Raw genomic sequence first — 26,322 nt, 5'->3', positions numbered from 1 at the left:
AAAAAAAAAAAAAGATTTCAAATAATAATTATAAATAAAAAAGTGACAAAAAAGGAAACAAAAACTTTGGAAAATATTTTCTTTGTCAGGATTGAGAGAAAAATGTACATCTGGGACAAAATTATCTAAGATAGGAAGAACACATGGCATGGTATAAGGTGGGTTGGTTGGGATTGTTTTCTCCATAATGTAGGCGTTGCATTTGGTGTTTAAGTTGAGTTTGGGGTTTGTGTTTGGAGGGCGCAGCAAAGATTTTTTTTTTTAAATAGACAGGTCTTTGTTTGGGGTTGGGGTTTTCGGTGATCATGGCATCTTCATCAGGATTGGAACCAATGTGTGTTTTGTTTTTCCCTTTTCTTCCTTCTTCATGGTATGGTATTAGTGGAGGGAGAAAAATGCATTTTGACTTCTGGGCATAAACTTGCATGTTTCAGTTTGAATTTTGGACAATGCTTGCATTGTGGATAGGACAGTCTTGGCTGGTTGATTTCATGCATGCCACATACCTATCCCAGACATTTGAAAATATCACCACTGAAAAACAACGTGCAGATTTCCTTTTTATCTTCATATTGACAACATGGAAGGAAGAAAAAGAGAAAAGGGAGAAAACAAGGATGCAATGATCATCGAAAATTTTGATTTTTAAACATAAATATTTGTTTCTTGGGTTTTTTTTTTTTAAATCTGCATTGTACTTTTGCTTTCTAAATGTAAACTTACATATTTCAATATAAACATTTAAGTATATTTCTTGTCTTTTCTGGAATCTTCCAATTGAAACTGAATGATATTAATAGAAAATCTTTTTTTAATTCTTCACTTTGTTTCCATTATTCTATTGTCATCACCTTATGCCAGGAATTATTTTTCATAGAATATTTTCGTCATCATTATTTTATTTTTCCCATTCTTGCTACTGGTTTCTCTTTTTTTTAATATATACTTCTGATGCACTTTCTTACTGCATTTCATATCTTATTTATCATACCTTTCTTATGTGCATTTCATATTCACTCACTTGTTATTTCTCCATTAGAGATTTTTATAATCATACACTGATTTTTATTCTAGAATAATAGAATGTAATTTTTTGAACAGTAGACAAACAAGCAGCTCATATAGCGTTCACCCAACACTTACTACTCACATGTTTTTTTATGCATTCTTTTCAATTTTTTAATACATTTTTTGTTCAAAACAAACTTGTTTTCATCTTGTTTTACTTGTGTTGTTTTTTATCCAGTATCATCTTCTTTCTTTTTTTTGGGGGGGGGGTGAGGGAGCAATAAAAAGAATAATATGCATGGAGGCACAATTCAAAAGTAGTTAAGAAAAGAATGTGATAATTTGAAAAAAATTTTGAGATGTTATGATGTTTACATTTTAGTATATTTTTTACTTTTTGTATAGTATATCAAATGTATGTATATTATATTTGTTTACCTTCTGACAAAATAAAAATATTCATGTTGGTTGCTTTCATTGATATCCAATGATTAATGAAAGTGAGTGGCATGAATTCTCAATAAATAAATATTTGCTGCCCAGAGATTTCTATTTATTACGAATTTAATTTCTATTTATTACGAATTTAATTTCTATTTATTACAAATTAAATTTCTATTTATTAAAGATGATTCTGGCAAAAGGATAATTTAATTTAGTTTTTTAAAGGTGGGGATGACCCCACCTTTAAAAAACAGTTCTTAGCTCAAAATAAATCAAAATTCAATATAAAACAAGAGCTTACCTTTCAAAACGTTCAATTCTCTTCTATTGACCAATTAATGTATTGTTCATTGGTAATACTCTTCAAAAAATTCATATGCGTTCCGCTTGCCTTTCTGAAATCATAAAACCATAACACCATAATTGAGAATTATGAATCGTTTTAAAGTGACCATTAAAAGGACAGAATGCCGGAAAGGAAAGCAAGATCAAGAGCTGCAGTCACCTGAAAACGAACAGCTATGTTGTTGTTGTTCAATTCATCTCAACGATTAAGTGAGCAAAAAAATTGTTAGATTATTTAATTGTTTTACAAGCGAGAAGAATCATAAAGGAATAATTGAGAGAATCAAAATATTTAATGAATTATTTTAATAATTTTAGTCCTTGAAATTTATTGGCAAAAAAAGATTTTAAAAACTAAATCTACCATAAACTTAAGTTTTTTTTTTGTTTTTCAAAATTAGAAAAAATCTATTAAGAATGAGATCAGCAATTTTGTGTTGCGAACAAATTTTGAGATCTAATGAAATATTTAGTTGAATTTAATCTGTATATTTTGTGATAATTCATGTGTTCTCTCTAGTGTTCATTTACTTTTCGTTAACATTTCGCACACATTAGAGGTGTCTCAATGTTCACAAAGAGATTCCACCCACGTTTTGCCCCCTTTACATAAAACTAAATTAAACTAAATATAGCCAATATTATTAACCCACCTTTGATATATTTTTTGTGTCATATGTGCATATGTGGAATTTTCCCATAACTGATTATTATTATTATTATTATTATTCTTATAAGCAGGAGTAGTATTATCCAAATTCTGACTCCCAATCATACCAAGAATACTTCATTACAAATCCTGTGCAATTTTCTCCATTATTTTTGGAGCCTATACATCTTTCTTATTTTTATTAATAACAGTAAATAATATTAACATCTCTTCCTATCACACACTCAGCATTTTATTATTATCTTCACAATGTTTTGACTGCTGTACTTTCCGTTTTTCTTAAATCATTAGCAACAAAATTAGATAATTGAGCTGAACAGTTTCTTAAAAAACTTCCCCTCTGTGGAACATATTACCACAGAACTGCTTCCTTGCATGCATAATCATCTTCAAATTCAACACATACTTGTCATAGACTATCCTCATGAAATCAAATTTTGTTCATTCGATTTATTGTTTTCAGTCCTCTCATATTTTTCATCATTCACTTGATAATCTATCTCATTAACCCTTATCCTCAGGTAGCTTTTAGCCTTGATAAGTGGTCACTCATTAGTCATGTTTTAAGCATAGATGCTGGCCTGAAATATTAGTAAGCATCAGGTTAATATTAGAAAAATGGAAAATATGTCAAAAAAAAAAAAAAGCAGCACAAAAGTTAAAAAAACATTCAATGCAAATTTTTAATCTGTTGAACCTGTTTTGATCTTTTCTTAATTTTCAATCTCAAAACATTTTCACGTGGTACAATGGGGAATGAAGTGGCTGGTTACTTTTAATGCATCTAAAACTAAGCTTCTCTCTTTACATCATCAGCGTTCTGATCCCCATCTGGCATCAGTTGAAATGAATGGCTCTCGTCTTGAGGAGGCCTCAAGTTTTGACAAGCTTCTGGACTTGACCATTACTCCTGATCTTAAATGGAGCACGTACATCAAATCTGTTGCTAAGGCCGCTGGAAAAATGGTGGGATCCTTCTATCGATCCAGTAGATATCTCACTGCTGATGCAATTCTCTATCTATATAAGAGCCAGGTACGTCCAAGGATGAAGTACTGTTGCCACATCTGGGCAAGAGCTGCTAGAAAGGACTTGTCCTGCCTTGATAGAGTTCAAAATAGACTTCGTAGTCTCATAGAAGATATCCTTTTCTCTTCCCTGCAACCTCTATCTCACAGAAGAGATGTTGCGAGTGTGTCTCTGCTGTATCGTTATTTTCATGGCTATGTGACATTTGCCCTTAAGGTTGCACATTAAGGGGATCATCCATAACCCAGAGCCTATGTTTGGCACTTTTTTACAGCCATAAAATGTTTCAGTAAAGGTTAAACCAAATATGATGATCATCATGATGATTTAGAATCAGCATCACCATATTTTGTTAATTAATTTTAAGCATAAAATAAATGTTTAGAATTATAAAAATAAGCCTTTGTTGGCTTTTTAAATATAATTTTCATATTATTTAAAGCATAATTTGAATAGGAAAACATGTTTGTTTATAATTGCCATGCAACATGTGCGAAGTAGAATAGTAAGAAATTCATTAATTTCAAATTTGAATATTTTACTAATACTAGAGAGTATTTTTCTAACCCTAAATTGGCCCATGAGACCCAAGTAAATTAATAAAGTATTTTTTTTTTTTTACCATAACCAGCTCAAAGATTGAATTGTTCTTTTCTTGCTATGGAAGACTAATAGTGATATAAAATGACTTATGTGTGTTTTTTTTTTTTGATACCAGTGAATATCAAAAATTAAATTAGTACCCAGTGATATGAGTAGCAGGAAGATTATCTCTTTCTATCATATAAGTAACGAAAACAAAACTGTTAATCAGATTATATATTAAAATCGATGAAATCGATTGAAAATATTTTTTTGTTAACAACACGAACCAATATTTGCTTTATGTGAGTGACAAAAGAAATTTTAAAAAATATATTTTAGATTTAAATCTTAATCTAAAAAAATCTATTCTGCCAGTCATATATGACAAATATTAACAAAAATTCGTGATTATATATATATATATATATATATATATATATATATATATATATATATATATATATATATATATATATATATACTCACTATAACCAATGTATTAATGAACCAATTTTTAAATATAAAGAAATTTCACTTTGTCTTTATCTTCATTTTGTTACCTTCTGAAAGTCACTTTTGTTTTGCAGACATTAACAAGATTGGATAAAAAAAATCTGTACACGTAATCCGATGTTGGAAAATTGTATCAATCAAGATTAACAGGTTCTACAGTTAAAAATATATTGTGAAATGAGAAAAACAAATTTTGATAAATTTTGAGTGCATTCACATAAAAAGCAATTTTTTTTTTAAATTAAAGAAAATATTAATAATATTAAAAAGTTGAAAAATGCAGGGAAAAATATTAAAAAGTTGAAAAAGGCAGAGAAAAGAATCGAAAAATGTAGAGAAAATGAATATGATTAATCATTGCATTTCTCATAAAACAAGGTTTACACATGATGGCTGAACTTTGAAAAGTTCATTTCACAAATGCCACAGATTTTACTGTTTTATGCATTAAGACACACACTTTAAATTGCAAACAATAAAAAATTTTGAATAGAAACATTCTTAGAAAAAAATTCTAGTCAAGAGAAGAAATTATTTCGAAAATGGAAAAGAATCATTTTCAAAATTTTATTTAGTAAAAACTTTTCCCTTAATAAAAATTTAAATAACAAATTCAGTAATAAGCAATTAAATATTACTATAAATATTTACTATAAATTCAAAAATTATATTAAAAAAAGAGATTTGGATTTTATCAAAAAGAAGTTATATAACATGGCTATATGGGTATGAAAACGGACAGGTTATGTAAACTGCCAAAAGATGCAGAATAAAAGTTTTGTTTTTTGTTTTGTTTTTTCACAAAAATTTTTCAAAGTCAACCATTGCAAATATTATTTTTGTTGTTATAAAGAAAATACAATGGAAAACTAATGGAAAATTTCTAAGACACTTTAAAATTAAAAAGGAAAAAGTTCAAATAAAGAAGAGAGCTCATGAATTCATTTATTCATGAGTTTCATGAATAAATATTTAATTTTTTTCATAGCAAATTAATATTTTTAAATTCTTAATATTTTTTTTTGACAACTTATTTTCAACTAGAGTTAGGTGGTTAGGGTTGAGTTGTGTTTCTGTTAGGGTTTAGGGTTAGAGCGTTATGTTTACAGATAGGTTTCCATTTTTGAGAAAATTCAATATTAGCTTCCTAAAATACCAAAGTATTTTGGCACCTCCTTCCGATTTACCTGCCCAGAATTTATGACAACCATGGTCTCTATTCTGTCTAACTACTGAAATAGTAATGAAAAATATTTGATAGGTTTCGTACATCCGTTAACATAAAAATGCAAAAAACTTCACAATCAGATTAAATGACATTAATAGATTATTTGTACAAAATATTTTGTTATGAAAAAGTAATTTCGATTTCAATGTTATTTTCTGTCTATTCTTTAAATTACAAGTAAAAGAATAATACTCGCTCAAATCATTGCAAATTTTTTAATGAATAATTATTTATGAAAGGAAAACCTGACTTGAGTGCGTATGAAGTGATTTGTCTGCTTACAACATGACTGTTATCAACCACATGGAGAACATGCACATGATATGTTGCCTAGTGTTGCCCACTATACCTTATGGTAATGATGATGATGGTGATGATGGCGATGGTTGCTATAATTTATTTGGCTGATAAAGCCAAATAAATTATAGCAACCATCGCCGCAGCCACCACCATCATTATCATCATCATCACCACCACCACCACCATCATCATCATCCTCATTGTCATTGTTGAATATCATTTCCCAAATGAAATGGGTTAATTGGCCGATTTAGTTCTGTTTTATTCTGTAAAAAAAATCCTGATTAAAAAGCAAAGTCAAAATTTTGCAAAGTTTTTAAAACTAGAATATGTTGAAACTGATTGAATATGTAGAATGAAATGAAAAGTCAAATGTGTGTGTGTTTTTTTTTTTTCATATAATCTGAAAAACAAACACAAAAAAAGCAAAATGTTAAAATTAAAAATACCTCTGTGAATTCTTCTTTGTAAGGAGAAGTCTTCATCAAAACAATTGCACTGTCTTCCAGCAAGGGATAATTAGAATTAACTAATCAGCAGAAAAAAATCAAATCATCATAAAAAGTAATATAAAAAAATGAGTCACTTTCAAAGAATCCAGTGTTTATAGTTTCATCGATGAACAAATGAAAATTAACAATTCTTGAAAAAAGCAGGCGTCTATTTTAAAGGCCTTTTTAAACGATTTAAAATCTGTATGAAATATTTTCACAGATGAGAGATATTCAAATGAGAATATTTTTGTGAAATGATGTCTTTGTAAAGCTCTCTATCTCCACATTCTATAAATGTTCTTTTATTACGAAATGCAAGGACATTTTAGGTTATCTATCGCAGCTGTATATGTTTCAATAAAATAATAAACATTGTAAGATACAATCTTTAATTTACTCCTTCAGTCCAGCACCTCCTGGCAGACAATGTTCTTTTTTCACCTTGTTTCTTTCAAATGTTCTTTAACCTCCAAAAGTCACATAACACACTAATAAGAAGAACTAGCAGAACCTGTGGAAATTTCACAGAATGAGAAATATATTTAATCAACAAATATAGTACGATAAAGTTGATATATTAATAGATAGTGCAAAAAACTGTTTTTTTGGGGGGGATAGCAAAACTAATAACACAACAAATATGAGTTTATTACAATTTCTATGAAAATAGTGTCCATTGTATTTTCAATACAGAACTGATCTATATGAGATAAATTAATAAATACTAATAAATATTCCAAAAGTAATATTGTGCTACATAGTTCAATACAAATAATAAAATCACATTGTAAGATACACTCTTTAATTTACTCCTTCAGTCCAGCACCTCTTGGCAGACAATGTTCTTTTTTTCACCCTGTTTCTTTCAAATATTCCCTTTTTTTACATAATATTACACTGACTTTTTTCTTTGTTGAATAATCGCTGCCCGTTGAAATTACTATGAGTTCCTTTCTCACACCGTAACAAGAATGATCATATTATAATGATATTTGAAAATGAAGTTACCTCAAAGGGAGATTACTCTAATATTTTTGTCCAGGTTGCCAGGTTGGCCTTTTTAAAGCCAAATTTTGCAAATTCGGCCTTTTTTGAAGCAGTTTAGTCTTCAAAAATTGTATTTAGTCTTTTTCAAACTAAGAAAGGAACAAGACAGAATTACGAATTAATTCTATCTGTCATGGCTGACAGAATTAGAGCAAGCTATCCCCATCGATTAAATAAAAGGTTCTGTCCAAAATTTCATATAGATTCTTAAGTTAGTCTGACATAAAAATTTCTGAGTTCAACTAGACATACCTAAAGGTCGGAGGTCACATCAGCCAAAATATTATAAGAATAACATTCAAGATGAGAACAGTAATCCGAATAATCTAAATTATCAATCTTCATCTCAAAAATTCAAAAACAAAAAACAAAAAAATATTACTATAAGGTTATATTAGTCATATAAGATTATAGTAGTCATTTCTAATTTTACAAATTATTGAACGCAAGTCAAATTAGGATGAATTGATGGTTTCATTTGTTTGTTTAACAGCGAATCAACATTTTAGAACCTATTTAATATGGCGGCATAATACCTATTGTATTCAAGGTATGCACTGAATTGTACACAAGTTGTTATAATTGATGAAAATTGTGCATTGATACATTTACTAACAGTTTAGTGTATAAAATGTAACACAATTTTAATTGAAAAATGTATTATAATAATGCATTATGAATTGAGAGTTGTCTACCCTAAGTTTTAAAAATGTGCAAATAAAAATTAAAAACTAAAATTACTTCACTGCATCCCTGGAAACTCCAGGTAAGTACAGCTCATTATGTTTAAAGTTAATCTAATAATAAAAGAATCAATGGTAAAATGATTTGAAGTGGTTACCAAAAGAGGCAGAAAGTGCTGGAAATCTGGAAAGACTTGTTGTTACTTAGATTCCAGAGAACACCACTGGTTATTGGCAATGAGCAATCATTGATAATGATTTGTGTAAAAACTCCTCGTGAGTGATGAAAAAAAAATTGTTTTTAATAAATAAGAATAATAAAGAGTAATTCGGCATAGAATGTTATATCTACAGAGTAATGGAAGATACTTAAAATGTCCTTGATGTCTGCGTATAAACTCGTTTTGAATTTACGGCATTTATTAACCCAACTACAACAGACAATTTATTAACCCAACCACAACAGACAACTGAACAAAAGCTGGATATGAAAAAAGGCAGCTGAAATGTATCCATAACAATAAACATGGAGACATCAGGAATAAAAAAAACTCCTAAAACTCAATAGTTTTCAATGTTTGAATTTTTTTGTAATAATTATCTTACAACATTTAATTCTCATTAACTTTGATAAAATTGCAGAATTGGCTTTAATGAATAGAAAATAGATTAATGATAATTTTATTTGTATTTAACATTAATTTTTTACAGATAAATAAATTAATGAATTTAAAATGTTGATCTAATATTCATAAGATTATTACTTTATATATATATATATATATATATATATATATATATATATATATATATATTTTATTTTTTATTTTTTTTTGCAGCAGGTTATTATTCAGACACGTCTGATTGAACACGATGGAGTTATTCTTTTTCCCATTTTTTTATCCATTAAGATCTTAAGATTGGAAAAAAGAATAACTGTCATGCTCAATTAGAAGTGTTTGAATATATATATATATATATATATATATATATATATATATATATATATATATATATATAACTGTGTGCTGTTTGTGGGAAAGAACCCCAGCAAAGTGCTCGATTATTAAAAATAAAATTCAATATTAGAGTATAATATTTATTTTAAAAGTTTTACAGAAGGTGAGAAAAAATCAATACTTCCGGTTTCAAATCCAGTGGAACCAGTTTATGGTTGAGAAATATTAATGTCTCTTCAGCCTCTTTTTCATCTGTTCTTCCCGATTATTCATATAAGAATCAATAGTTATTTTAAAATCAGCGAAAGACACATCGAGAAACAAGATTTTGCCCGAGCGTAACACATAAACCGGAAGTTACCAAAAAAAAATAAAATAAAAATATAAGTTCATAAAAATATAATCAATAATAAATTCATAAAAAATTTTAAAAAATAATAAATTGATAAATAAATAATTTATGAGTTAAATATAAAAACACGCGGTCGCCATTTCTGAGAATAACAAAAAACAGAGGCTGAAGATAGTTCAAACTTTTCTCCTGTATTTGATTTGAAACAGGCAGTACTGTTTTCCTGGCCTACTGTAAAATTATATATATATATATATATATATATATATATATATATATATATATATATATATATATATCAGGATAAAGAGTGATAACTAATGAATTTAACGAGGTTATTAAAAGTGCTCAATAGAAGAAGAGCAATATATATTTTTATTAATATAAACAAATTTACATGATTGCAACACTGGACATGCTAATGTTTTGGACAAATGCAGAGAACTGTGGTAATTTCTTAAGATATTTTTCATAATTGGCTCAAGTCATAATAAAAAACTTTTACAAGCATTTATTTTTGAAAAATCAACAATTTTTATCATTACAAATGGCCACAATAATTATCAGTGTTCTCCCTATCTCCTTAACTAGTATACTAACTCTTACAATTATTTATGAAAATCAGTTTTGTATAGTTACAGATAATCCAAATAACTTACAATCTTTCTACATTTGTCCTAACAGCATTAACATAGTAGTGACAATGGGTGTATAGCCATAGAATATAAAGATTTAAGTAAGTACGTATATAACTATGTTACAGAAATAGCAAAATAGAAAATATGAAAAAATTTACAGCAGCAAGAGGAACAAAGAGAAAACCAGTGTGAAACAGACAAAAGTAAAAGTCGTCTAGCTTGGATAAGATGATGATGGTCACATCTTTGTCAAATATGAAGACTCGTGCTGACTATTAACAAATGAACAAAATTGTATGAATGATTGAGAATAGGTCGCCACTTAGCAAAAGAGAGTTACAACTGAGAGAGAAAAACTTGGTTAACAAACAAAACAGTATGTTGTTCTGCTTTGCATGTATTTTGCTTGTGGAAATGGTTTTTTATAAACCTCCCCTCAGAAAGGAGATCTACACAACACCATTTCCACTCGATACAGGAAGGAATAAATGAAAAGGAAAAAGTAGACTAAACGAATGGAGAAAAAAGAGAATAAGTCCCATTGTCACTGCTAGTTTAGAATTATTAGACTAGGATAGTACACAGAACAGCTGGAGAAATTATTATTACGGACTATAGGTTAATAAGGCCTTCCTTCTAATAGGTTAATAAGGCCTTCCTTCTAATAGGTTAATAAGGCCTTCCTTCTAATAGGTTAATAAGGCCTTCCTTAGATAAAAGTCAATTCTAATTTACTGATAAATGCTTGTGGCGTCAATATTTTGTAATTGTACCCTTCAACAATTATGTTAGAATATGACATTCAAAATTTATGTTCCATTAATATTTAACAATTTCAAAAGCCAAGAATTTTAGTAAAATGTCAGAATTTGTTTCCCAGAAACCATTTGGATTATGCTGTTAAAAAGCACAAACGACAGAAACCAAGTGAAAACTAATCCAAAGCCAAATCAGCAAAGATACAGATTGTTTCCCAAAGCAAAAAGACACAAATAAATTTGTTACAAGTATGCACCTAAAATCAGCAAAAAGAAAAATAAATATTTTCCTGAATTAAAAATAATACTACCTCCAGTCGGACATAGTTGGTGCACAAAAATTGGTCGGAAATACTTGGTGCATACAAGTTTCAAGTTTTATAAGGCAGTACTTTTGAAAGGAAATACAGGTTAACCAAATAATTATACTAAATTAAATTGACAATTGATTGTATGTACATTCTTACAATGTATGATTAAATAAATATACAAAACATTAATGCAAAAAGCTAAAACATCTAACTATTTAATCAATTGTGTTAATTTACTTTTCAATTCTTCTGATATCAAAATTGAAGTTTTCCTTTTCTTTCTAGCTGTGCTTTTGACATATGCTGAAGCCTGTAATTGTTGCCACCATCAGCCAAAATTATTTGTTCCATTGTCTCCTGCAATGTCAGGAAAATGTTGTTCAACTTTGATTTTTCTAATTCTTGAAATCTGGTTTCAACTGCTTCAATTAATTCATCAATATTCTTTGGAGCCTTTTGGTGTTGAATGGATTGTATTGAAGTAACTTAGGTCAAGCACATTCAGATCCGGACTGTTTGCAGGCTGGTTAACCAGTTCAATGTTCAGCCCTAATCTCTCCGATTCTTGTTTGAACACCGGGTCCATTGGATATACGTGTGGCTTAGCATTGTCTTGTTGAATTATGATTCGTTGTGCAATGGATCCATTTGGCCATTTGTTCTGTGTGGAAACAAGGACCTTTTCAACAAGGAATTCATGAATCTGAATTTTCATGATAATATCCATGACTTTAGTTACCATTACGTTTAGCTGCCTCTTGTTTGACAAATGGCCAAATTCCAATCTTCCTGTCAAAGTAACATTTGCGATGTGGATCCCAACGGGGTCAAGCCACGGCAGCAAGAAACATTACCTTTGTAATGAAACGCTTGCTTTTAGTGGTTCTTAAATGGTCATGTTCATCTTTGCCTAAATAAAATTTCCTTGCATTTTGCGTCATGTAAAACCATTTCTCATCAATATGTATGACATCAAATATTTCTCTAAAAGTTCCTCGATTTAAATCCAACTGCGAACGGCAAAAATCAACACAACATTTCATGTTTTCTATCGTGAGAATCGATTTTACAGCATTTGAATGTGCCGAATTACGCCATCTTTCATCCTTGCAATCAACGTTGTCTTAGGTATTCCACATGCTTGAGCAGTAGACCTCAAAGTGGTTCTTTTTCTTAAGGGAATGGTGTTTATTTTTGCCAACTGTGAACTATAGTCCTTCTTTTTTTGGCCACAGAGAAACTTACGGCTCAAAGAATCCATTGGCACCGATATATCGGACGAACTGTCTAGTGCTCGTGACCAAATTCTTCCTACAGTATTTCTTCCTAATTTCCGAATTTTGTGGCAACATCTTGATTGCACCTCGTTCTAGGATGAGTGCTTTAGACCTTTGTAGCAAGGCTTGCAGAACTGCTGTTCATCTTGAATTTGTCAATTCTCTCTTATCACTTCTGTTTTTACCTTCCACATTGGCATCAACTACATTTTCCATATTTATATAGCCACTGCAGATATTTTTAAAAATAGATTATATAACAGGCAACAAAGTAATGTGCATAGATTAAACTCTAAATGACTTTTAGAACGAAAACTTCTTTTTCAATTAAGCACGCTCTAAAGTACTACCAGTTACCCCCTAAAACATTGAAATGGTGCGTGACAAAACCTAAAACGTGGACAGTTTTAATTCTGCACCAACTATTTCCGACCGGAGGTAGTATAAAATTCATTAAAAAGTCAGTGATTCGTCAACTGGATAATGCCAGTAGAGAAGCAAGAGAGAGATAAGTACAGTCCAGGGTAGAGTACTTTTGGTATGTAACTAATTATACAACAAAAATACTTTATTAATTCATTCAAATATCTTCCTTTTCTTTTTACAAAATGCAAAAATGACGTCAGCAAATTCATTGTTAATATATTTTATGAGACAGAAGTTAATTATTAGCTGATTTTTATGTTCACACGCGTGATTATGAACACAAGTTATTCTAAACTTCCACAACACTGCACAACCCTTGAAAATAGCATTGAATAAAGGCATTGAGAAGATTTGAGAGAATCCTAAGCTACTTACCTCTAATGGGCATCTTTTCAAATTGTGTCGGATACGTTCAGTAAGCAAAGTTCTGTTGATGTTTAAACTAAGATTATTATTATTATTATTATTTATGATTATTATTTATTATTATTGTCATTATGATTATTCATTATTATTATTATTATTATGACTACTACTACTACTACTACTACTACTACTACTATTATGCTACCCTAACAGATGTTATGAGAATAAATACAAAAAATCTTTGCTATCCATTTTTTGAAGTAAGTTTTTCTACCTGATCTGAATTATAGCATGTCAACCCTTCTCGGATTATTTAATATTGAAAGACGATACCTCTTAGAATCAATTTGTTAAACACAGGTTCTACTCATAGGTGAGGAGAATTATTGATACTTTCCCCAATGGTATTGTGGTATAAGTGACCATAATAGATGGGATTGCACTTAGCATCAACTTAGGCAAGACCATAATCTGCGTATTCATTACTTCACACTCTCCCCCATCCGAAAAAAATGCAGTTAAAAAAAGAAAAACTTGAAAGAAAATAGAAAGAATGTTAAACATGCGTGTCAATCGAAATTCATCTGCAATATTCACTTTTATTTTATTTTAGAACGTTTTTGTGTTCCTTCAATGATTTTCCAATAAAATACCCTTCAACAATTATGTTAGAACATAAAAAGGAGTAAAGACTATTTTTAAAAACTAATTAACTATTTAAGGAGTAAATACTATTTTGAAAAACTAATTAATCATTTAAGGAGTAATGACTATTTTTAAAAACTAATTAACTATTTAAGGAGTAAAGACTATTTTTAAAAACTAATTAACTATTTAAGGAGTGGAGACTATTTTTAAAAACTAATTAACTATTTAAGGAGTAAAGACTATTTTAAAAAATAATTAACTATTTAAGGAGTGAAGACTATTTTTAAAAACTAATATTCTCAGGTATCATAGATACAAAATAAAAAAAAATCCTGGATTTTTGTCATTTTTTTAAAGTGGCGCTCACATAATATAGTGTTGGACGGACAAATTTTTTCCAGATAATTAAACGATAACATGATCACAAGAAACTAAAATTAGTGTTAATAATGTTATAGTTCTCATTAAATCACAAGGTAGAGGGGTTTTACAGCTTAACAGAAGGGAACACGCTTTACATAAGATTAACAAAAGCAACGGTTTTGACTGCACATGCGCACAAGATAGCACGTTCAACATCTTTTTTTTTTTATTATTAAAGCTAGAAACAAATAATCTCTTAAAAGGGACAGGTTTAGCCTAACACCAAGGTTGAGGTTACTGAAACGCCTCCCCAAGCGTAAGCAAAGATAACATGCATGATTGATGTTCATGCATAAGTCAATAATCAAAACATCAGATGAAATATGATTACATTGATGACATTTAGTTTTCTTCTCTGGCAACACCATGCAACCATGAGCCTCTGTTCTCAACAAATCTCTCTCTCTCTCTCTCTCTCTCTCTCTCTCTTTCTCTGCTCGAGTGCTTTTTGCTTTCCTTTCCCATTTTTTTGCTCTTTCTCTCTCTCCTTCTTATCAGACTATTTTACCATTACTGTTAATTTACTACAATCCAAATCATACTGCCTCAACTATAAATTTGTAGCCATGAATTAGCATAACTGTTGGCAAAATAGTTTGGATGTATATTTTTTGTCAAACTGCAAATTGAAAACTAAATATCAGTGGCCTTTTTTGTTTCTGCTAAATGACTGGAATTTGTCCCAGAATAAGCTTTTCCCATTAATATATCAAAAAGTTTATTTCTTAGAAAAATGTTCATTTTTTGTTATGACAGAATCACATGAGAAAGATAATATTTTATTTTAGGAGCACAAATGAACAATAATACTTGATTTTTTTCCAAATAACACAATATTAAATGAAAAATGTCAACCATTTTAATATACCATTGATAGATTCAAAATGGTTGACATATGTTTACTATCATAACACTTCAAAATTATCTTTATTTGTTTATTTGTGGACTGTTATCCTCATCTTTATAATTATTGTTTCACAATGTTTTGGACAACTATTCATCTGGCCTTCGTCAGGTGGTTAACCACAACAGGATAGGAATGCTGAATCTCTTAACTGTATCCTCAGTAATTACTGCCTTCCATAGTTGTTGTTGTCGTACCACGTTTTGGACAAATAATCGTCTGGCCGGCTTTGGGTAGGATTGAAACCGCTTTCTTCAGACAATGCTCACCTGGAACCATAGAGATTCAACGGCTCTATCCACTGTGCCATGTTGACTATCATAACACTTCGAAATTACTTTCTAATTTTGAAGTCTTGCCATAATTTCTGCATTGAATTAAAGCAAAAGTCAAGTATTATTGCTCATTTGCACTCCTAAACAAAGGAAAAACTGATTTTCTCATGCACTTTTGTCATTAAAAAACAAAATAATCCTATTTTTTTTGCAGTTTTTTTTTCAATAATCATATCTTAAGACAATATCGTGTTTACAAATAAGCATACTCATAATTAAATGGAGTTAAATTTTTAAATACAGATATTTGGATCTTCCTTTTTTAGAAAACTGGTTTTCAGTTTTTCAATAAAAAAGGACTTCTACAATCTTTAAGCAAAGCTTAAAAAATCCCAAATTCGAGCAGATAAAAAAGCAAATAAATCTGTATAAAACAATTTCTTTAATATTTTTTCCTTTTAATGTAAACAAAGAATAAAAATAAAAACAAAACTGATTGCACAAAATAAAAGTTTGCACTTTACCTGTTAGACGTGATAAACAGTTAATAATCTTATGGGGAAAAAAGGTATCAAATATAAAAAAAATTCATTTGTAATAAAATGTTCATTCATAATGACTGGCATTTAAGTAATACTTTGTTATACACAATAATTTGATTAACATTAAAATCAGTTAAGATTTTGTTTTACGGCAGCTGATGTTATTTTAGAACAAACCGTTGCAATTTTTGTGGGTTTACGAAATGAACAATATTCAATAAAAAGTAATTCACAAAGATTATTACTGTTGCCAGAGAGAATACTTTTTTCTGAATCTCCAGTTACCTTTGCTGATGTCTAACTACCTGTTCTAGTGCTCTCTGACATCCAGATACCTGTTCCAGAGCCCAATGACATCCAGCTAATTGTTCTAGAGCCCACTGACATTCAGCTACATGTTCCAGTGCCCACTGACGTCCTACTGATTTAAAAAAAATGTCAGTATTTTCAATATCTCAGATTATCAAATCTCTGGTTCCAGTGCCCTCTGATGTCCAGCTACCAGTTTCCAGTGACTGATTCTGTCTCACTTGGACTGATCCTGATTATACAATCTCTATGGCCTACAAATTTACCACTTTTGTTTTCTTGGTAAATAAAACACGATATCCATCATCTTTAAATGAAAACGAGTGTCTGTCATTCTTCTTTTGCTATTACCGTTTCCTCTTTGCATTGTATCTACCTTTATTAGTTGTACGGTCGATTGGCACCTTTCACGCCTTGATGCACTTACACTTACAGAACGAGAACAATTTACCTCCATCGATTAAATAAAAAGGTTCAGTTTGAAATTTGTTCCCGAGTTTGACATAAAAATTTCAAAGTCTGTAACAATGCACCTGAAGAAAGTTGGAAGTTATACTTTGGTTGCAAAAATAACAACCAAGATGAGGATAGTATTCCAAATAATTCAAATTACCATTCCTCATCTAAAATACAAAATCGACATTTTGTGTCCGTTCATCATGCTTTGCAAAATCTGAACACATTTACACAAATCAGATTGTAAAATAAACAAAAACTGTTCAAAAATCAAACTTTCCCATTTATATTTCAAGCTTTCACCTATTTTCAAAGAGATGAAGAGATAATATGCATCTAATTAAATCGGCGTAAGAATAAAAAATAAATTTTTAAAAAATTTCAGTATTTTCAATATCTCAAATTATCAAAATCTGAGATGTGGTTAAAAAAAGAAAACCAAATAAATCTTTGTTTCATGACTTTAAAAATATGAATCTGTCATTGTCTCTAGTAATATGTGTGTATGCTTGTATGTAATGCTAATTGCATATAATGGTTGGTTGGTGATCATTGTGAATGAGTTTCAGTGTAAGAGAAAGGAACAGTTTGTAACAAATCATATCAAATCATGTTATTCTAATATTTGGGGATGCATATGAGGCCAGATTTGATGGTGTCATGAATAAACTTATTGAAATAGAGAATGAAAAAGAAACTTACAAGAAAGTAAATTTTTAAAGAGTAAAGATTTGGAAATGAAAAAGACTGGATGACAAAAGGTGACTCAGTCACTAAACTTGTCATGGATTGAGAAGGAAGCTTTCACTATTCTTCTGTTTTTGAAGATGCAGCAGACATTCCGGGTTTGTATCTTTTTAAAGTGCAAATGAGTTCCTACACACTGGCATTACAACAGACATTTCAGAAAATTTCTAATTAAAAACATTTAAAAAAATTTTGCAACTGTTAAAATTTCATGTTTCTATCGTTTCTCATGAATGTTGTTAAAAGTATTTAACCCTTTCATATATAAGTGGATACTTTGTATAGTCAGAGTTTCATATATACAGAAGTAAAGATTATGAAATTGAACAAACCTTTAGACAAAACCTTTTTAAACATTCTATCAGGATCAAGCTCTTACTTTTTTTTAGTGAAAAAAAAAGTTGTTTTTTTCAAGATTTTTTTGTTTTTTGCAAAACCCATCAATTTATTACTTACTTTAATCTGTTTGTTTTCTGGTAAAAAAATACGTTTTTTTTTTAACGATTTAAATTAGTAAGATCACAATTATGATAAGAGAACACATATTGATAGTGTTCAAATAGAGATTAGGGAATGAAAAAAAGAAAAAGCATTCAAAGAAAAATGAAAAGAGTCCCAATGCATGCATTTGTAGGGAATAAAGTTGTGAGAAAAAGTGAAAAACTTAGCAATGTGTAAAATAAATGACAATAAAATTGCAAAAAGAAATGTCCTGTACCTTCAGCATCAATCTCATCCTATAAGAAAGGAAAAGAAATGTTTATTGAAAAAAGACTAAATATATATATAAAAAACTAAATATATAAATAAATTAAAAAGACTACATGTATAAAAAATAAATGAATACAAAATAAAATGATTAAATATGCTATGCTTTCTATTTCTATTTCAATAAAAATGAAATGAAAATTAGTAAGTAAGATTATATGTAATTTTATTAAAAAATAAATTAAAATAGAAATTTAAAAATGTAATTTCATGCTAATAAAAATAAATGAAAAATTAGTTGTAAATAAATAAAATGGTGTTTTGCAAAATTTAAATTAAATAAATAAAATTCTGTTGTGTTGATAAAATTATTTGAAAATAAAATTGAAATAAATAATATACTATTTAATAAAATAAAATATTCTGCATTGCATGTTTTAATAAAAATAAACTTTATCAAAATAACTAGTTAGAATTAAATTTACTATATTTTCTTGAAAATTAAAGAATATAGAATTGTACCAAAGATTATTGTTAAAAATTAATGTTGATAGCGTTAATAAAAAAATTAATATTAAAGAAAGTAAATGTAAATTTTATTAACATTTTTGTTAGAGCGTTAGTAAAAATAAAAGTTAAACAACAACAAATATTATGTCAGAGAGGGATGATCAGGCAAGACTAATCAACTCCTTACTTGTATATTAAATTGAAATGATTATCTGCTAAGTATCATTTTATTTTTACATAGAATTATAATTTTCATGGTGACTATGATTTTTTTTTTTTTTTTTTTTGGTAAATTATTGAAGTACATATCTATGGATAATGGAAAACAATGTTGTAATTACTGGAATTAATGGTGCACAGTACTTTAAAACCAATGTGATTTCAACATTCAACAAAAATTAATCAGCACACATATACAACATGCACATAATCATATGAGATGATATCAAAAAAATACCGTAATTTATTATGTAACAAATACAGCTTATGTTTGTTTCTTGCTAACTTATTGGACCAGTTTAGAAAGCTTTGTATTTTCGGCTTGTGTTAAAAACTTTCATGAGCTCGAATCTCTGGTTTCCAGCATGAACTCGTTTTTCTATCACAGTTATCTATCCTCCTCTCCTGTGTGCTTAACATCAGGCAGAAATTCTATAAATAAAATTTCTTTACAAGAACATCTTATCAGTGAAACACATTGCAATTGGGCTAGTTCTCTGCAAACTACGACATTGTAGTTTCCAAATCTAACAAATCAACAAAAGAATCACAGAACATTTACTACGTATTCCTTGAGAACTCATTTGTTATCCTATCATCCACCATTTTTCTTCTGCGCGTCTCCATCATCTTTGCTAACTCTGTGTATGCATTCTTCCTTATTTATTTGTATTTATTTATTTGTATTTATTTATTCAATAATTAACAGAAAATCTCACATTTGGAAAACCATGAATCGAGTACATAAGCTAAATACCAATCTTAAATTTTTTCAGTTTCACTGTTGATACAGTTTTAAGCAGTACACATCAGTTGATAAAGTTTTAAGCAGTACACATCAGTTGATAAAGTTTTAAGCAGTACACATCAGTTGATACAGTTTTAAGCAGTACACATCAGTTGATAAAGTTTTAAGCAGTACACATCAGTTGATACAGTTTTAAGCAGTACACATCAGTTGATACAGTTTTAAGCAGTACACATCAGTTGATAAAGTTCTAAGCAGTACACATCAGTTGATACAGTTTTAAGCAGTACACATCAGTTGATACAGTTCTAAGCAGTACACATCAGTTGATAAAGTTTTAAGCAGTACACATCAGTTGATACAGTTTTAAGCAGTACACATCAGTTGATAAAGTTCTAAGCAGTACACATCAGTTGATACAGTTTTAAGCAGTACACATCAGTTGATACAGTTTTAAGCAGTACACATCAGTTGATAAAGTTCTAAGCAGTACACATCAGTTGATACAGTTTTAAGCAGTACACATCAGTTGATACAGTTTTAAGCAGTACACATCAGTTGATACAGTTTTAAGCAGTACACATCAGTTGATACAGTTTTAAGCAGTACACATCAGTTGATACAGTTTTAAGCAGTACACATCAGTTGATACAGTTTTAAGCAGTACACATCAGTTGATAAAGTTCTAAGCAGTACACATCAGTTGATAAAGTTTTAAGCAGTACACATCAGTTGATACAGTTTTAAGCAGTACACATCAGTTGATAAAGTTTTAAGCAGTACACATCAGTTGATACAGTTTTAAGCAGTACACATCAGTTGATAAAGTTCTAAGCAGTACACATCAGTTGATACAGTTTTAAGCAGTACACATCAGTTGATAAAGTTTTAAGCAGTACACATCAGTTGATAAAGTTTTAAGCAGTACACATCAGTTGATAAAGTTCTAAGCAGTACACATCAGTTGATAAAAGAGGTTAAAGTATCAGAAAACCAAATTCTTCAGTGCCGCATCATTCCACCTACATTCACATCTGAATGTATTATTTGCAGACTTCTAGGAATGTCTATGTTGTATCAACAACTCACATGAAATACAAACATTAAAATTGACATAAGATCCTCCTCATGCATTAAATTAATAGACGAGTCTATTGTCATTATACCTATCGTGGCCATGCGTATTTCAGCAGCTCAATTGTGCAAACAACTGACAGAACATCAGATCTCAAAGTTACACCTTTCCTAACTTAAAACCCCTTTTATTTGTTTCACATCTCAAAATACGTCTTGAACAAAAAAATCCAAGTTTTTTTTCTGGAAACTAATACAACTGGATTATTATTTTATTTTTATTTTTTTAGTATGTTACCGCCAAAAGTAACTTTATTGACCACAAAAACTGAAATAGTTTTTGTTTGGTTACATCTCAAAATTGTTGAGTTTCTGGTGATCAAGAAAGAGCATCACTCCTCCTTAGAATGTGATAAATTCAGAATTAAGAATCACAAGAAAAACAAAAAAAATAATGTGATATAACATCATATTAGAAAAGCTACTTTTTAAATTTCTGCACAATGATTTTATCTGCTTCTATGTTTTCTCTTCTATCTATATTAATAAAATAGAGATGATTATTGCTGTCTATAAAAAGACATTATAATAAAAGAAACATCGGAGCTATAAATAAGTCATTTATAGGACATCTTACTTTTTTTTTTTTTTTTTTTTTTTTACATTTTCACCCCAAACAAGGCACATTGCCACTTTGGTGTAGGGGGCTACTATCAGGGGAAACATCTACTGGGGTACTATGTAGGGATTAGGGCAGCGAGATGTTGGTTCACGTTGCACTTGAACTTATGCATGTCAGTACAGTTGGGGAAGCAGTGACCTGGAATGGAATTCCAAAGTCTAGCAGTTCTGGGGAAGAAACTACTAGAGTAGAAAGATCTTTTACATCTAGGGATCTCTACAGTGTGGGGGTGGGATTTTGCAGCTTGTCGGGTCTGTCGAGGGAGTTCACGTCGTGGGGGCACAAGTGCTTGCAGTTCATCAGAGCATTCACCATTATAATACTTGTAAAACAGGCAGAGGGATGCAACGTTTCGACGATGGGACAGAGGCTGAAGCTTAGATGCCAGTTTAGGGCCTATCAGATTTGCGACTCTCTTTTGAACCCTGTCAAGGAGCGAGAGACTAGTAACCGATGCACCAGCCCAAATATGACAGCAATACTCCATACATGGGCGAATAGTGGCCTTATAGAGGTATAGGATACTTTCGGGTGTTAGAAGTTTTCTAGCACAGTAGAGAGAGCCCACCTTCTTCACAGCGGCCCTGGCAATGCTCTCGATGTAAGTGTTCCAACTCATGTTTCCTGTGAACGTTAGGCCAAGGAGCTTGAAATACGTACTCTCAGATAAAGAGTCGTTGGTCATTGCTATAGGTGGTAGAGAAGGTTTCTTGTAATTATTGAATGAAACCAGTTTTGTCTTGGCGGCATTGAACGTGACCATCCATTTTTGTCCCCATTCCACTACTGATTGGAGGTCATCCTCTAGTGCTTCTGCCATTACTTTAGATATATGTTCATTTGTTTTCCTGTCGTTCCTGCTATAGAGTGTGGTGTCATCAGCATATATACCCATCTCAGAGGCAATTTTGTCGGGGAGGTCATTCATGAATATCAGGAACAGCAGAGGTCCAAGGATAGATCCCTGGGGCACCCCCGCTCATTGTTTTCTACTTTCACTCTCCCAAAATCACCAGATCAAATACTTCATAGTCTACGTTTATCATGATTCACTGTAATTATTTTTTTTTTTCAGATGATTTTATCCTTCACCTAAAACTCATTTCTTAGGAAAATAATACTTCCTTCCTTTTCACTGTTACTTTTAACAACAATTTCATTAGTTACTCAAATGTAAACCTTCATTTTATAGTTTTTATTTATCGAACACTACATAAACATGGTTGTCATACTCTATTCTTTCCAAACAATGAGGCCATTAGTTATCACAATTCGTATTTTACGAAATGCGTGTGTGTGTGTGTGTGTGTGTGTGTGTGTGTGTGTGTGTGTGTGTGTGTGTGTGTGTGTGTGTGTGTGTGTGTGTGTATCTTCTGTCTTTTTCTTATTATTATCATTGTGTGGTTACTACTACTAGATTTCTTTTTATGCTTTCCTTAGTGGAATTTTAATCGCTCATTTTTCATCAAACAAAAAACTAACACATCATAATATTTTGAATTTCAACTGCAATGGCCTCAATCAAACTAACAAGCTAATCTGCCAAGTAACCACGTAGACATTCCGTTTGTTTTTACTTGCTTTGTTTTCACTTTAATAAATGTTCCTGTTCATGAAGCCTCATGTTTTCTTTGTTCTAAACATTTTCAATATATTAACGTTTTTTTAATGTCGCACAAGAAAGATTATTTTTGTACACCTGTTGCTGATATGATTTTATTTACGTGCCTTCCTGCAATGACAGAAAAAACGTAAGTGTTGATAAAAACAGAGAATATAACATTGGTGTCATGTGATAATTATTATATGAGCATACATACAGGTCAAAGGCTACGTAAGAATTCAAATTCTATTTGAGTCGATGCGTGAGCGTGAAGGAGGGAAGCAAATTTTTTGTTTTTGGTTTTTAAGATTTTTTTTATTGGTGGGAACCTGAATTCTTAACTTACCTACCATTTCCTAAAATAAAATAAGTTTAATTTGTTTTGAGGGGGAGGGTGTCTTAACAGATTTGTTATGGCTTTATACTATCTTTTCCTTGGGCAATGCTGGTACACGGGTTGTGCTAGTTTTCTAATATTTCGGAGTAGAACATTAAATAGTTTTGTTCTCTTGTGAGATTACATTTAAGAAATTCACGTGAGCACTTCTTATATGTCTTTGCATGTGAGTGTGTGTTTTGCACCTTTTCGTAATTCACACATTATTATTTTATTTACTATTAATTGATTATTTTAATCAATTATGCAATATTGTAATGTACTAGAACAGACTTTTGAAAATTCCTACATAAAATATAATTACAAAATTAAATCCACTAAAATGTATTCCTGTTCTCTCATAAACAAGTCAGTCATTTTAATATTTTTTAATAGTTAAAATATACTTTGCAACATTCAAAATCTTTAAAAGATTTGCAAACATTTAAACTGCCGAATAAAAAGCCATTTCTCACTTTAAAAGTCTTAGAAAATCTTTGTATATTAAAAGATTGAAAGTTTTCAAAGCTATTTGCATTAAATAATTTTATAAATAGAGATTTAAACAATATTCGCTATAATTTATAACAATTTGATTCAATTAAAAATTGAATAACCAAATGATACTGGAATAATTAAAATTAACCTTCAAAGTAATTTTTTAAGCTAATAATTTATTTAAAAAGATAGAAAAGAAAAGAATGACATAGTTAAAACGAAATAGCAAAACAAAACTGAAGCTAAAAAAGGGGCAGGTACACATAGAATGTAATGCCTACGAAATGACTTAGCATCACCCCCGCCAACACCCACACATGTTAAGAGGATGGAACCTTTGTCTACAAGTCTACCTTTCAACAAACTTGACAGACAGATGAATATGATGCAAAGGCAAAACGAACAGAAGATTATGGGGGGGGGGGTGAATGTCACACACTTGAGACCTTTAGTTCTCCACCTCTAATTGTTCAAAGCAAATGTAATTCAAATCAATCACTATTTATTTTCTTCACTACAAAGGCAGAGTTAGACACAAGGCCGAGATTTAATGTGAGGAAAATCCAGTTCCCCAAAAAGGGCCACTCTGAATTGAAGCAAATATAAAAATTGCCTCAGTCTAGAAGAATGTCTCCTTCACTGACTGTAGACAGAACAGATACTACACTTTGATCCTGTTAAATAAAAAGTTTCTGGACTAAAAGTGAAACTAGTTTTGTTAAATTAATAGTAATTCCTTTTCTCCTTTTTATATCTTTGTTATTCAAAACCATTTGATCCGGTGTGAATAAAAAAAATAAATAAATAAATGTTCGAACCTAGTTTTGTGCTACTGATTTCATCATTTCCAATTCTTTAGATCAACATCCATTTGCATACATTATGCCCATCATGGTTTGGGTGACTGTTAATGGAATAGGAGACCAGTGATACCAAAGACTAAAAATGATATCTCATGCCTCCTTGATAAACACTCAACATTATAAGGTGTGGGTCAAGGGTAAGTGGAGTAATCCAGTGAAAGAAGTAGCACCATCCCCTGCATCTTGGTGTAGTAGCCAATGTAACATAGAGCTTTTGGGTCGGCGTTGATTAGAGCTGATCTTTTTTGTTTTCATATGCATCCATCAACTCTATGACAAAGATATCTGTATAGAAATAGATATGTATCCTTCTCATTACACAAAATTTAGAAAAAAAAAACAAAACTGTCAAATGAAGGGAGAAAGCAAATAGTATCTAAAATGAATCCTTTATTCTATTTCCATACTGAAACGTTTTCTTTCTTTTCCTTTATTCTTTCTATATCGATTGATACGTTTTTTCTTTTCTTTTCATTTTTGCTTTTAAAATTTTAAAATTTGAGACAATTTCTTTCTTTTTTTAACTTCACTAGCTGTGAGATTATTTTATATTAATATAAATATTAGTGTGAATAAAATTAATATAAAACAGCTGGCAAAACACATTTTGGGGGGGAATAATTTTTGACAGGGGTGGGGGTGTACTCTCCTATAGGAATGAACCCAAAATATTTAAATGTTTAAATAAACTATATAAAGCCAATTTATTAATATGCAACATACATATAATTTTTTTACAAAAGCTGATTACAAACCAAAATGTCTTTTTTTTTTTTTTTTTGAGAAATTAATTATACATTATCTCACATTAAATCTGATATTAATTTGCTTGGTGGGTTCTCTTGTTTGATAGCATCAGCCTAATGAATAAAAGATCCTACTTGTGATATATCAGCTTGGGTTCTTTGTAGTCAGCTAACTACAACCCTGGTTGAGAAGAGTTGGTTGCTTGCCGTGGGTTTGCATGTTAATAGACATTTTTGTGCATGGCATGACTCAAGTGGCAGAGTACTCGTTTTGCATGCAAATGACTCAAATTTGGAATTCTGAGTTTGGATATGTCCAACTGATGAGCCCTAAGGAGGGTGAAACTAGAGTCTAGTGTTATTATTGAATAGAAAGAATTATATAGTATCTCACATTAAATCTAAAATTTATTCTCAGCATTATGCTTTTAAGTAATACATTATTTGAATATTGTTTTAAATATTATATATTATGAATATGAATTATCGCAAGAGCAGAATATGTGAAAGAAAATAAAACTAAGCATAATAGTACAAAATTCTTCGGAAATTTTAAAT

At 30.1% G+C, this 26,322-nt stretch overlaps 1 protein-coding gene across 5 annotated transcripts in view; it reads right to left on the bottom strand.

Moving 5' to 3' along the window:
- LOC145291993 (organic cation transporter protein-like) overlaps positions 1 to 26,322 on the bottom strand; it is a 95,732-nt gene that overhangs the window by 489 nt on the left and 68,921 nt on the right. Inside the window, exons 11-14 of one of the 5 annotated variants that reach the window (XR_013869522.1) lie at positions 18,456 to 18,474; positions 13,443 to 13,494; positions 6,572 to 6,651; positions 1,754 to 1,847 (exon numbers count right to left, since the gene is read on the bottom strand). Coding sequence is in view for 1 of the 5 variants with exons in the window: in XM_080137969.1 (XP_079994095.1) it covers positions 1,800 to 1,847; positions 6,572 to 6,651; positions 18,456 to 18,474 (147 nt within the window). In the remaining 4 variants the exon portion in view is untranslated. The remainder of the gene's footprint in view (positions 1 to 1,753; positions 1,848 to 6,571; positions 6,652 to 13,442; positions 13,495 to 18,455; positions 18,475 to 26,322) is intronic. The other 4 variants (XR_013869521.1, XM_080137969.1, XR_013869523.1 and 1 more) reach the window with 4 other exon arrangements.

Source organism: Euprymna scolopes, chromosome 13 (genome assembly GCF_053919585.1).
Source record: "Euprymna scolopes isolate OS-2025 chromosome 13, ASM5391958v1, whole genome shotgun sequence".
In the NCBI taxonomy this organism is placed as follows: domain Eukaryota; kingdom Metazoa; phylum Mollusca; class Cephalopoda; order Sepiida; family Sepiolidae; genus Euprymna; species Euprymna scolopes.
The sequence above is the reverse complement of the archived record's forward strand: the minus strand, read 5'-3'. Positions and strand labels throughout refer to the sequence as shown.